Genomic DNA, 13,171 nt, shown 5'->3' with positions numbered 1-13,171 from the left:
AAATGAACATAAAGGGCTAAAGTTTAAAAAAATACAAAAAAAAATTTAATTTTTTTTATGCAAATAAGAATCACAATCAAATGGATTCCCTTAACCTACTTTAATCCAGGTTCTCATTGATAAATTTAGGATATGTTTTCCTAGAAATCTGTTGCCTAAGGGAAACTGACCCTTTCCCATAAAACTGTAAAAGCATGGCGATGTCCGTCCTTAACCACCAAGATGATGACAGATTTTTTTTCCTTTAAGATTTAGAGTAGCATAATCAAATCATAAAAACTGACTACACAGCATAACTGGAAGACTGTTTCTTAAGATTAATTTCTCTGTAGTTTATTGTAAACTTAAACATTGTTTGTTCATTTACTCAACTATGTGTGTATGTACATGTGTATGTTTATGTTATATAAATATTTCCATAGATATAAATGTAACAAGTACATTAAAGACAAAGCAAAACTCTTTTACTGGAGTTTATAACAAAAGTATTATTCTGCTCCCTAGTTAAAAAAACCTCTAATTCTTGCATCAGGTCCAATATTACTAATAGTTTTACACTTTAAAGATTCTAGTAATACAGATATAAATCAAACTGGAAAAAGTTCTAGAAATTAAATTACTAAATGTAGATATTCACATCATATGATACAAAAGAAAAATAATTAAAATAGTATATGGCTTAAAAACAGGCATTTGTTCACTCAAGATACATCATATCTTATATTTCAAAGCACAAGTCATATGCTTGAAGAACGTGTTCCCATATCTGTATGTGATTTAAATACAGTTCTGGGTAAAAACCAAAGTGAGTCTGTCTCTCTCATGAGAGTCTTCCTTTTGTGTCCCCAAAGCACTTAAAATTGTCGAGCACTGTGTAGGTTTACTTGACTGACTGACATGGGCCTCTGTTACTACACATGATTGTATTCATATTTTAATTTCTTCCATTCTCACTTTCATGGAGTGAAGGCTGCAGAGACATCAATGCAAAATATATACAACCTTTATCATGTAAAAGCTAGACAGTAAAATCAAATAAAAATACATGATTAATATTAAACATTTATGTAAAATCCCTGACTAAGTTACCCTATAATACCAAAAGATAAAACTTGCTTTCTTTTAAAACTAATCTGTCAGAGCAGCTGTAACATTAAGGTGCTAAATATTCATCTTAGCTTGAAAATATAAGTTATTACATGATTATTAAAGTTAGACCATGACTCAAAAGTTAATACCAGCTTTGACAATAATATTTCTGGACTCCCCCATGAGTGGTTTCAGCTCAGATTCCTTCTCAGATGGTGCAGAGGATGGAACAGCAGATGACAGAATACCCATGAGGGACAATAAAGCTTCCAAATGAAGTACTAAGTCTAAAGATGAAAATGAAACCTAAGGTAATAAACAATTAGAGAGGCAGATTTCAGATATGGTAACATTTTTATGTTAAGCTTTGACATACACAAGTAACACAAGAATAGTTCAATTAACAACATTTTTTATTTTTTAAGAAAGAACTCACTATAACAGTGTCAATCCTTGCTGTATTTCTAACCTCAACAGAACTTGACAGGTTTTAAGTAAAGATAACAAGAAGTATTATCAGGCCTTAGTTCGGTCACATTACATCACATTACATCTTGGAACTGTAGTGAGTTCCAAGACTGACTATATACACTCGAATGGACTGTGGACAATGTCTGTGCTGAACACCACTTCGGCCTTATCCTTATATTTATTCTAACCCAAAATATAATTCAAATGTTTTATGCTTCCATCAACACTATGCCAAATAACCACAGTAAATACAATTCCCTTAAAAAATGTATTATTTGTGTACTTAAGAAGTAATCATTAATTCATATCTGGAAAACAAATACTCTTGTAGGAAATCAAATCAACTCTTTTAAGAATTTTATTTCAACTCTATACCCATTTCTTTTATCCACAAGACTAGATCTATTATTATTGCCATCCTTATTTTAATTTTAGAATTTACAATCTCACAAATGATGTTCTATGAAGCTAGGTTTACTCATTAATATCACTCAGCCTTACAGGAAATTAGAAAAGATTTACCTTCAGTCTCTGTTTGGTATTGTCATGAATGGTTTTAAATTCCGGTCCATCACTGTCTGCCTACAAATAGTGGAAGATTAAACCACTTGGTTGCAAACACTAAAAATTACGTTTTCTTTACTTTTTAAGGTATGCTATTTAAATACTATAAATATATTTCTTAAAGGAAAAAAAAGAACATGCCAAAAAATTGACCACATAAGCATTTTTCAGACTCTACAGAAGTAAAATCTTAAATGCAAAAGGCAAAGATTCAGAATGCTAGTATATCCAGATTACAATAAACTTTGCTTTGAATTACAATGGAAATTTAGATGCTCCTATTTATTCAAAAATATACAGTAAACTCAGAAGGTTCTTGAGATTATCCAGGATTGTCATATGCTTGAAAAATTCACTATAATCAACCAGTTTTAGAATTAAAAAATTTAGAGGAGAAAATTGAAATATTAAGTATGAGGGAATTACACAACTTGATATATTAGAGAGTGCTAAAAATGAAACCAGGTACCTTTGTCAATAACATTTTCAGAAGGGGTTCATCGGTGACATTAGAAGAGTTGATAATGTGAACAGGTTCTCCTTTAGAGTCTAAAAGAGAAAAGAGAGTATAAATCCATTAAGTCTTTTAAACATTTCAAACATATTTTAAAATAGAGCAGTCAGTTACACAATTGTATGTTTGCTAAAATTCATACAGCTGTATACTAAAAGGGTAAATTTTCTGTATATAAATCATACCTGAATAAAACTGAATTTGAAAAAAAATAAATTCCACAAAAACAAAAACAAAAACAAAACCCAGCACCAGCCAATTATAGCTATTGTAATATTTGGTACTTCTGGTATTAGTTATTTGAACAAATCAGAATATAGTAAAGAACAAAAGTGATGCTTAATTGTCCTCTATATATTTCTGTACTGTTTAATTTTTATTTTTACACATATATTAATGTCATTAAAAACAAATAAAAATCACTGATGTAATTGAAAAATAAATAAAAAACAAAAAGTTACTTCCTAGTAAATTAACTCACTTTTTAAAAAAGGGTCACTGGGCCCTGTACCTGGGTACTGTACTTGGGTTGATTTCCTAATATATCAGTTCTCGTAGCATAATTATAATGAAATGCTGCCTTTCACAAGTACTGAAGTGGTATGTATAGACAGTGAAGACAAATGTGCTTCATTTTTCTTTTAGATATATTTAGACAGAATCTTATTTATGATAACTACATAAATTTTTAAATATCAAATTCCTTTATATTAATGTAATAAATTTAAACTAATTATGGTGACCCTAATAAATATGCTTAATATTGGTAAAAAGGTAGGGACCATTTGTCTAATACATGGATAATTTATACAGACAATACTTCATACTTACCAGTAAATTCAAAGCATCGCATACTAATTTTTTTTAAATAAGCTTCAGCTGTTAGGTCATAGGTTTTAACTCTAGCTTCCACTCCAAGCTGGAGGACATTTAATTCATGTAAAGGCCTTCCTTTCTTTTCTGCTTTTTTCATCAAAGTAATCACAACCTAGAAAAAAGTACCAGTATTACCACAAACAATATCACTAATTTACAGTGAAGGTAAGTCAACACTTTAATAATCATGCAGAGTGATATAACCCCAAAATTCATACAATGTAAAGATGTTTACTTCTATTTGTACCTAGAAATTGCCTAGTGCTATTTACTTTGGAAGCCACATTTACTTGTTTGGACTTTTAGAGGACAGCCACTATATTCTAGTAGTTTCCAAGGTAAAGTTAAAAAAATATATATTTTTTTGCCTGATTCCCAGAAGTCTTAGTCTGATGGACGGATGGCCTTTCATCTGAAAGTCTGTGAGATAAACAGTCAATTTTTACAGTACTCCTAAGGCAAGGTTTTTCAGTCTTGGCACTATTAACATATTGGCCTGGATAATTTTTTGTAGTGGGAAGCAGTTTCGTGCACTGTAAGATGTTTAGTGGCATCCTTGGCCTCTAGTTATAGGTTGTCTCCCCATATAGTGACGACCAAAAATGTCTTGAGACAATGACAAATATCAGCCTGAGAGCAAGCGTGCAAATTGCTTTCCCCTGCCCCAATTACTCTCCTAAGAAAAGGGAACTATAGTAATATATATTACAAAAGATTTTAAAAAGGACTTACTGATTTTCTATGTACATATGTTAATGAAGTCCATTTGCAAACAGAATGAGTCATCGATCAATGTTTCAAATACCAAAAATCTTACAAATCTTAACTCTAAATATTAACTAGAAAGCCAGCAGACATTTAACATGAAAGAAGTTTCAAAACATATTTCTGATCAAAAAAGTAGAATTTATGATTTTTAATTACTAAATTTATTATTTTTAACTCAGAGAAGAACATAACTTCTATACAATTATTTAATGACGAAGGATTTTGGAAGAAGTTCTTACAAGCCCCTGTATCTCACATATTTACATCTTTAGTTCCTCTTTGTACCCTGTCCCAACCCCTGTCCTGATCCCCTTTTCTCAGACTATATCTTACTCTTCTTTAAAAACTCAGCTCAAATGTCACTTGCTCCAGGAAATCTTCCCTGACCCTCCCAGACTGCTCAGATACCTTCTCCCTACCATCACTGCCACAAGCTCCACTGGGCACATTTTTTACGGGAACTAACAAAAATTTTAATTGCTTTCTTGTTTGAGTTCAGAGTCTATGCCTTTACCTCTGTATCCTTAGCATTTAGCACATGCAATGAATATCTGTTAAATAAATTATTACAGAAGAGGAAAATAAATTTAATCTTTCCTCAAGAGTCTGCAGATGAAAAGCAGATAATGGTAATGAAACTTTTAAATATGGACATATTATGTTTTATTCTATTAAGGGTTTTTAAATTTGCGAAGGATTTCTCTGTCGTGTTTCCTTTCCTGCCTTTCCTATACGAAAGCCAAAGCAAGCCACACACATTCCAACTGTCCTAAAATCCTTTGAAAAGCAATTTACAAGGCACGCTACCATTTTCTCTATGAAATATTATATCCCTCAAATATAACTCATCTTTAATAACAAACTCTCAAATTATAAAACAGTACTGCTACATACCAATTATAAATAGCCTATGTAAGATGTTTTTCATTCATATCAATAATCGACAAGGTTATTTTAGTGAAGGTAATTCCAAATGGCCATAATTTAGTCACCTTACTTTATGAAAACAGATGAAATTACAAACCTCTTTGATTTCAAAATTCAGCAGAATATTAATGATGTCTACAGATCTAATTTCTTCTACTCCAGCTGTTAAAGTACCTTGTGAAATATGTGCATCTTGTTGTGATATAGAGATTTCAAGTGGCTCTTTAATTTCACCTAAAGGTGTTTAAAAGAAATTCATTCACTTCCATTGACACATTTCTTCCACAAACACTGACTGAGGACTTATATGAGTACTTTGCAGGCAGTGAAAATCCATAACTCAGTAATACACAGCTCCAGCCCTTAGAAAGCTCATGGCTTAGTAGGAGAGACATCTACATTTTAAATACAAACAAAATAAGCAGGCAACACTTAATCACACTAAGCAAACAAATGTTAATAACCTATATAAAATATGCAGAGAGCACAGAACTAGGCATGATATAGTTATGGGAGGTCAAGAAAAGTTTAATAGGGAAATTATCATTCAAGTAGAGCTGAAGAATCTCCTCGCACAGAGAAGAAATTCCAAGAATAAGATAAAAGGCTGTGAAAAACCACAGAGATACTATCAGGTAAACAAGATTTATAGAAATAAAAATATTCAATGAGATACCATTTTTCACTTAGTAAAATGGCAAAAATTTTTAAAATCTGATAATGTGCTATATTGAAAAAGTATATACAAAAAAAAAAAAACCTGGTAGGAGTACAAAATCAATACAAGTTCTATGGGAGGGGTGGTGGCAATTTGAAAGATCTGTCAAAAAAAAATGTTTTAATTCATTTTTTAATTAAAAACCTTTAATCCAGCAGTTCTGGTATTTTCCCTACACATATACATGCACTTGTAAAAGTGTATGTACAAAGATATTCGATGTAACAAGAATGAAAGATTGAAAATGACCTGAACTGTGTATTAACAGGGACTTTCTAAATAAATTATAATACTTCAACAGAATTTCATACCAGGCAGCCATTAAAAAGAATGAGGCAGTTCTATACATAGGAAATAGATACAGATATATAGAGAATGAACACCAAGATATACTGTTAATTAAAAAATAGCAGTATAGAAATATATAGATATGCATACGCACATACACATATATACACATGTAGGATAGTACCATTTGTTCAAAAAAAAATAAAGATTATATATGTGTATGTATATATACAGACATATAAAACAGCTTAAAAAAATAATTCTGGTAGCTACTTTGCCTTTAAGTCAAACAAGCCGTTGTAACTCATGATTTAAATTCTCTTTGCATTTTTATTGAAGTACAAATTTTTCAGCATCTTTGAGTGGAAATTTATCAACCATTTCAATTCTTACAGAGCTCTTACTACTAATCCTTATTTAAAAATCAGAACAATTATTCTACCATAACTTAGTGCCAACTTAAAATGTTTTTTGCTATACATACAAATTCAATAATTATTCCAGGTATCAACCATCAATTTAAAACCTTTTTTTATGACCTTTTAATTTATGCAACTTAGAAAAAAGTCTGAAATTGACTACTTGCTTAACTAAAAAAGAAATTATGCCATTATTCAACAGCATCTTGTTTTCTTGATAATACAATTGCAATCTGTGAATACATATTTACACATAAGTACCATTTACAAAAAAATGTCATTTTTATTGTCTGTCTTCCCCTACCTAAATTGTAAAATAGACACATATACTATGTCATCTACTGGCAGCTTCTTACCTGTCTCTTGTATTCTTGGTTTCACTTTATTTAAGTCTTCAGTAGCCTCACCAAGATTTTCTGCTAGTATTCTAAATAAAAGATTAAGATCTTCTTGATTTAGACTAATCTGTAAAATATTAAATTAAAAGATAATTTCATTTTTAAATGAAACAATTTAAATATAGAGAACATTAAAAACAGAATAATTTTAATATTGACTGAAAAATTATATATTTATCACCCACTCGAATATTCATTACTTATTTCATGTTAAAACTTCTATTTTCAAAGATAAGAAAGGATTTGGGGAAAAAATGTGATTTATGAGTCAGTATGAGTTTCATCTACTTAAGTTATATGACCTTTAGTGAAAGTTAATGATTAAACAAATCTAATCATTTTTTTAAAAAATGACAAATTGAGAAGCATAAATTCTACTTTTTAAGCAATAACAATCTGAATGAAATAAAAAGATCACCTTCGATATAAAAACAGGCATTTCCCTCAATGCTATAATGATCTTAGTTGTAGTTAGATATCCATAAAAGTGTGTATATACATAGAATGAGATGTAATATATTAATAAATAATTTACATACAGATCTCTGCTAATGTGTACATATAGCAAATTTAAAAATTAAGTAACAACTAAAGATTAAATTCTACTAAAAATAATATTTTGTTGAATAACATACTGAAAATTTTCTTATATCAATCAGTAAAAATTTGACATGTCACTTGGATTTATTTATACTGAGTCTAAAATTTCAATAACAAAGTTTTTTCACTCACATACTTACATTCATTGACTCAAGATGTCCTTTAATTTCCACAACAGGCACCTTGTGGTACCAAGATGCAGCTAGATTCCGATTTACAGAAAACTCCAAGTTAATTGGGTGTAACAGTTGAATATCTGGATGGGAGATGCCAGGCTGGATCACTGTCCTAATGAAAAATATAAATAATAGATATACATAAGCATATGGGGGAAATGCAACACATCATTAAAAAAACACATCAAAAGTTGTTGCTCTCAACATTGATTTGAAACAAAGCTGTTTGTTTTCTAAATTCAGAATATAATTAACTTACACTAGCGGAGACAGATTAAAATATATGATATATAATTTATAAATAAATCAGCCATGAAGAAAATGTTTTTTCTTTAAGGGTAAGTGACAATCAATTTAAAAAGAAATTCATATTGTTGAAGATACAGAGGGAGGAATCATGAAATACAATTGTTCAAAAACTGATATGTGCATGGTACAGAGATTAAAGAAAAAAAATGGCAAGATAAACAGCATTTCCTAAGAAGCTCAATAAAGCTCTTTACCAGGATCGTTTTTTGGACTTGCCTTATAATCATTCCTTTTTTATTCAGGATAATTAAATCTCCTTGGATGGGGCAGAAAATGACTTTAACATGAATCAGGTACAGACTTTCAAGTGTTCTCTGTTATGAGCCCTACCAATACCTTACTTACACAGCATTTCTGCTAAAATGTATAAGCTCAACTAAATCATGAAGAATCACTAGACAAAATCAAATTCAAAATCATTCCATGAAACAACTAGGCTGTACTCTTCAGAACTGCCATCAATCATGAAATACAAAGAAAGGCTAAAGACCTATTCCAGAATAAGTGTGCAACAGTACAGAAATCTCCTCGGTAGTATAAGACACTATTAAATGCCTTATGTGATCCTAGATTGAGGGAAAATTTATGATAATGGACATCCTTGGAACAACTAGTAAAATCTGAATATTGACTGCAAATTATATAACGGTATTATATCAACGTTAAATTTCCAGAACTTAGCTGGAATTTGCACTGTGATTATATAAGAAGATAAATGTCCTCATTCTTAGGAAACACATGCTAAAGTATTTAGGGCAAAGGGTAAAGATGTCTACTCTCAAAAAATGTTTCAATTTTCAGTTATAAAATAAGTAAGTCTTGGGGACATAATGTATAGCATGGTAACTGTAGTTAATAACATTTTATTGTATATTTGAAAGTTGCTAAAAGAATAGATCTTAAAAGTTCTCATTACAAGAAAAACATTTTTATAACTATTGTGGTGATGGATGTTAACTAGACTTACTATGGTGATCACGCTGCAATAGATACAAATATTGAATCATTATGTTGTACACCTGAAACAAATATCATGTTATGTGTGTATTATACTCAATAAAAATTTAAAACTTTTTAAATGTTTTAAATGATAATAATATGTATATACATAGAGTTAAAGCAAATATAAACAACTGGTTATCTAGGTGAAGGATCGCGGGCACATTCATGGTACTATTTTTGCAGTTTCTATAGGTTTGAGATTTTTCAAAATAAAAAGTTGATTTAAAAAAACTATTCTGTGCAATAGAAGTATGTTGTGTATGCATTTCAATGGTCAATAAAATTTCATGGAAAACATTAAATAATACTTAAATCCATAATTACTGAAAGTTTACCTAGAAAGCTTAAGCTCTGTTAGCTGCACATCCATTCTATCAATTACTGGAGGGTTTAAGTAGTCTTCACCAGACACCAGACTGAAGTGGTTTTGAACTCTGATTAACCCAAGATCTATCACTACTGCATTGGTGGAAATGGAAGACTGTGGGATGACTATAACTGGTGCTTTCAAATCAATATTGATAGAAACACGGAAACTCCTCTGGGCAAGATCTTTCACACTTGTGGCAGCCTTTTCTGCAGCCTGGGCAGTGGCAGCACTCAGAGCCTCTTTGGCTGTCTGGAAGTTGTTCAGGAAGTTCTGCGGACACAAAGTATAAAAGGAGAAATTCAAAAAGAGGACAAGCACATCATCTTTTTATTTTGTACTAATTTTTTTCCAATAGATAACTTTCAGCTGAGTCCTATTTTTCTAGCGTTAGAAAGGAATTACTGATTATCCATCCATATTTATGAGCCACCTGAGAAGAGCTCATTATAATTATAGTTTTATGACTGAGGGATGGAGAAAAAAACATTTTTAATAGTTTTCATACTTGAGAATCTAGTTTCATTATGTCCTTACAAAAATAATTCCAGTTTTAGACAAAAATCATTAAATAATTCAGACTTCAACTGTTAAAGATTAGATTTGATCTCTACATTAATACATAAATACCATATATGATAAGAACAATACATAACCTTTACAGAGTTTGTAAGATTTGCAATCATAATTATCAGCCTTATTTAAGTATTTCTAAGTTGAATAATGAATACTTAGTGATTTTACCAGAAGTGACATGAGGAACTTATGAAGATAGACAATCTGAATACAGCCAACGTTCAGTGACACCACACCATCCACTTTGGACATGTCAGTATAGGAATCCCCCTCGGTAGCATCGGGATACAAATCCAAATTAAAACGGAAAACTTCATTTCCCATTATTGACACTGCCTGAAAAACAGAGATTTGAATGTACTCCATCCAAGAGAATAGTAACAAAATAAATTCCATCTTAAAAGGGTTTATACTTATAATCATTAAAGAAACATTTTTCTAACATAATATATTTCATTAATATTTTTTAAAATAAAATATATTTCAAAATAACATCTCATACTCAGTCATCAAAAATATTAACTATTTATTATCACCTACTTTTTTATGAACTGTCTTAGAATCAACATCTGTGACAATAATATTTTCCAGTCTGGCAAACAGAGACTGTTTTCTTGACTGAAGGGAAAGAAAGGAATCGAGTCCTGAAAGAAAAAATTTATTATAATTTCTATAGACCTAACAAAGTAAGATTTTAAGATGTTTCTTTCCATTGCATAATTTTATTTTGGGGGTGACATTTTTATAAATTTAGTAATGTTTGAACTCCCAATTGATAAATAGGTTGTGATGTTAGATATTTTTAGTTTATAAACAATGGAACCTATAAACTCATTAAAAAATAATTATCTGAATTTTCGACCTTCTAAAATAATTTCATCTAGTGCAAATAGGTTATCTTGGGATTTCAGTAAATCCTTTACACATCAGAGCTGGCCATTTACGTGGAAGCTATAAAAGTTTCAAAAATTAAATTCAGACTAGCACTGCCAGTTTGGAAAGAACAGAGACAAAAATCCTAGTTTTCTGGTTTTTAAGTTTTTCAAGAATAAACATATTCTTTATCTTTACCAGATCACATTGAGCTGGTAAAGACAGAGTCAGAGAAAAAGCTAGATTAGTTATAGCAGCTTTTGTCTAAAAGAACAAATAGGCTTATGGTTTCTGGTTTGTTATAAGGCTTCTTTGCATTTGTACTAAGATAAAGCATTACCTAAATTTTGGATTGACACTTAATCTCAGCTTACCAATAGCATTCCTACGTTGACATTAGTAATCCTTTTCACCTCTGAGACAACCCTCAGAAAAGTGCAAAACATCAGTATGTATGGTTCAATTTGATGGTCCGAGTCTGACCAACAACTACATTCCAAAGAGTTAAGTAAGCACGCAGTTCAATTATGTTCTAAAATTATCCAGTTTTCACAGTTCAGAGCCCTCTATTTGTATATTCTTTATCATTTAAAAAAAAAAGAAAAAAACTTTATCTTTTGAACAACTTTTAATACTGTAAGAACTTTTACCTTGAATTTTGATTTCAGCAATATTGTTCTTCTCTTCACAAACACTGACACAGAAAGCATTCAACTTGGCAAACAACCTGAAGTTGGTAACATCACTATCTTTAGAGGGTACAAGCACTACAAATAAAACAAAGCATTCTATTACAGTGAAATCCTAGTAACTAAATTCTATTCAGGTTTCTTCCCTATATTAAGTGACCCACAGCTGTTTTTAAAAAATTACAAAATTCTAAAGTTTTTAAATATTTCAAATAATTTTTTGGCTTTATATATTCTGTGGAGTTCACATTTTCAATAGTGAGAAGTGTTGCTTTTGTAATTTAAAAGCAAAAAAAAAGAACTTAAATATGATAAGGACATTAAAACTTGGAGAAGTTAAATAATGTGCTTAAGGTCATATAGTTTCAGTAGCACTCAGGACTTGAACTGAATTATCTCTGATCCAAAATCTGGGCTCTTGACCGATTAGATGCTGTCTCTGTACTCCTGCCCTCAAGTCTCTGAATCCTGATTTCCTTATTTGTAAAATGGAAGGGAAGGCTAACCCTCTATCAAGTCCCTTTAAGGAGCCACTAAGAGGGGAGACAGATCTAGCTTAGTGTAAATACAGGTCTTTTTTCCCTATTACTTATCTAAAGGCATCCCCTACCACTGCCAAAATGAGAACAAAACCAGACATTTTTAAGAACAAAAGTATTAATTACATTTGCCTTATACATCAGGAACCTGTGTATGATTCAGTTTGAAGAAAAAACAGAAATGATGAAAATGGCATGTAAATAACTGAACTAGATGGTCTCTAAGATTGCCCATTTAGCTCTACAATTCTAAAAATGCTTACTAACAAGAAAAAAAACAAACCTGTTTTTCATACCTTTCTGTAGAGCTGAATTTTTTTGCTTTTCAGTTGAAACATGTACTTCTTTGGTATCATCCATCTTTTGGCCATCTGATGGAATAATGGTTGTCAGGTAATTAATAGAAGAGAGAAGAGCTTGTGTTTGCAGCAACAGATTTAAAGATGAAAAAGCCACCTAGAAATGTTTAAAAAAGAAAATTAGTTTCCCAGGCAGTTATACCAGTAGTCTCCACATGGACCCAAAAGACTCCTAGGTAGGCTTGCATCACTGCAAGAAAGAGCTAGGAGAAGATTCATAACCCACACTCCTTAAACAGGGATATATAAAGAGTAAATTACACTTACACACTTTGGGGGTTCATTCGAGTAACCTAATTACTCCATTTCTCAAGCATAATTATCACTGGAGCCTATAATTTACTTGTCATGGCCATCTCAATATTCGGCATACATGTGGTTTTTTAAATTTGCTATTGACTATTTATTATTATTATGTAAAACATGAAACTCCAGAATCACCCTTTGTTATTACTATGTCAAGAAATGATTTCAAATGTGACATTCAGGAGATTTAAAATTAAAAAGTACAATTGTAACTGAGTTCTCAGTTACTAAATAATATTTTAAACCACAATAAAGGTCCTATTGTTCAGAAAGAAACAAAGTATATATAACTTATAGAAAAAAAAGTATTACATTTTTTAAAACTGACTCTAGAAAGCTAAGA

General features: G+C 30.7%; 1 protein-coding gene across 1 annotated transcript in view; it reads right to left on the bottom strand.

The window, feature by feature from the left end:
• The window catches only part of VPS13C (vacuolar protein sorting 13 homolog C), a 160,590-nt gene that overhangs the window by 76,983 nt on the left and 70,436 nt on the right, over window positions 1–13,171 (bottom strand). Inside the window, 12 exon segments of the mRNA XM_011363471.2 lie at window positions 1,239–1,395; window positions 2,083–2,142; window positions 2,594–2,673; window positions 3,470–3,626; window positions 5,307–5,443; window positions 6,991–7,099; window positions 7,773–7,920; window positions 9,455–9,759; window positions 10,231–10,398; window positions 10,603–10,706; window positions 11,586–11,702; window positions 12,460–12,619. Coding sequence (XP_011361773.1) covers window positions 1,239–1,395; window positions 2,083–2,142; window positions 2,594–2,673; window positions 3,470–3,626; window positions 5,307–5,443; window positions 6,991–7,099; window positions 7,773–7,920; window positions 9,455–9,759; window positions 10,231–10,398; window positions 10,603–10,706; window positions 11,586–11,702; window positions 12,460–12,619 — 1,702 coding nt within the window.

This window comes from Pteropus vampyrus, unplaced genomic scaffold (genome assembly GCF_000151845.1).
Source record: "Pteropus vampyrus isolate Shadow unplaced genomic scaffold, Pvam_2.0 Scaffold85, whole genome shotgun sequence".
NCBI classification, from domain to species: domain Eukaryota; kingdom Metazoa; phylum Chordata; class Mammalia; order Chiroptera; family Pteropodidae; genus Pteropus; species Pteropus vampyrus.
The sequence above is the reverse complement of the archived record's forward strand: the minus strand, read 5'-3'. Positions and strand labels throughout refer to the sequence as shown.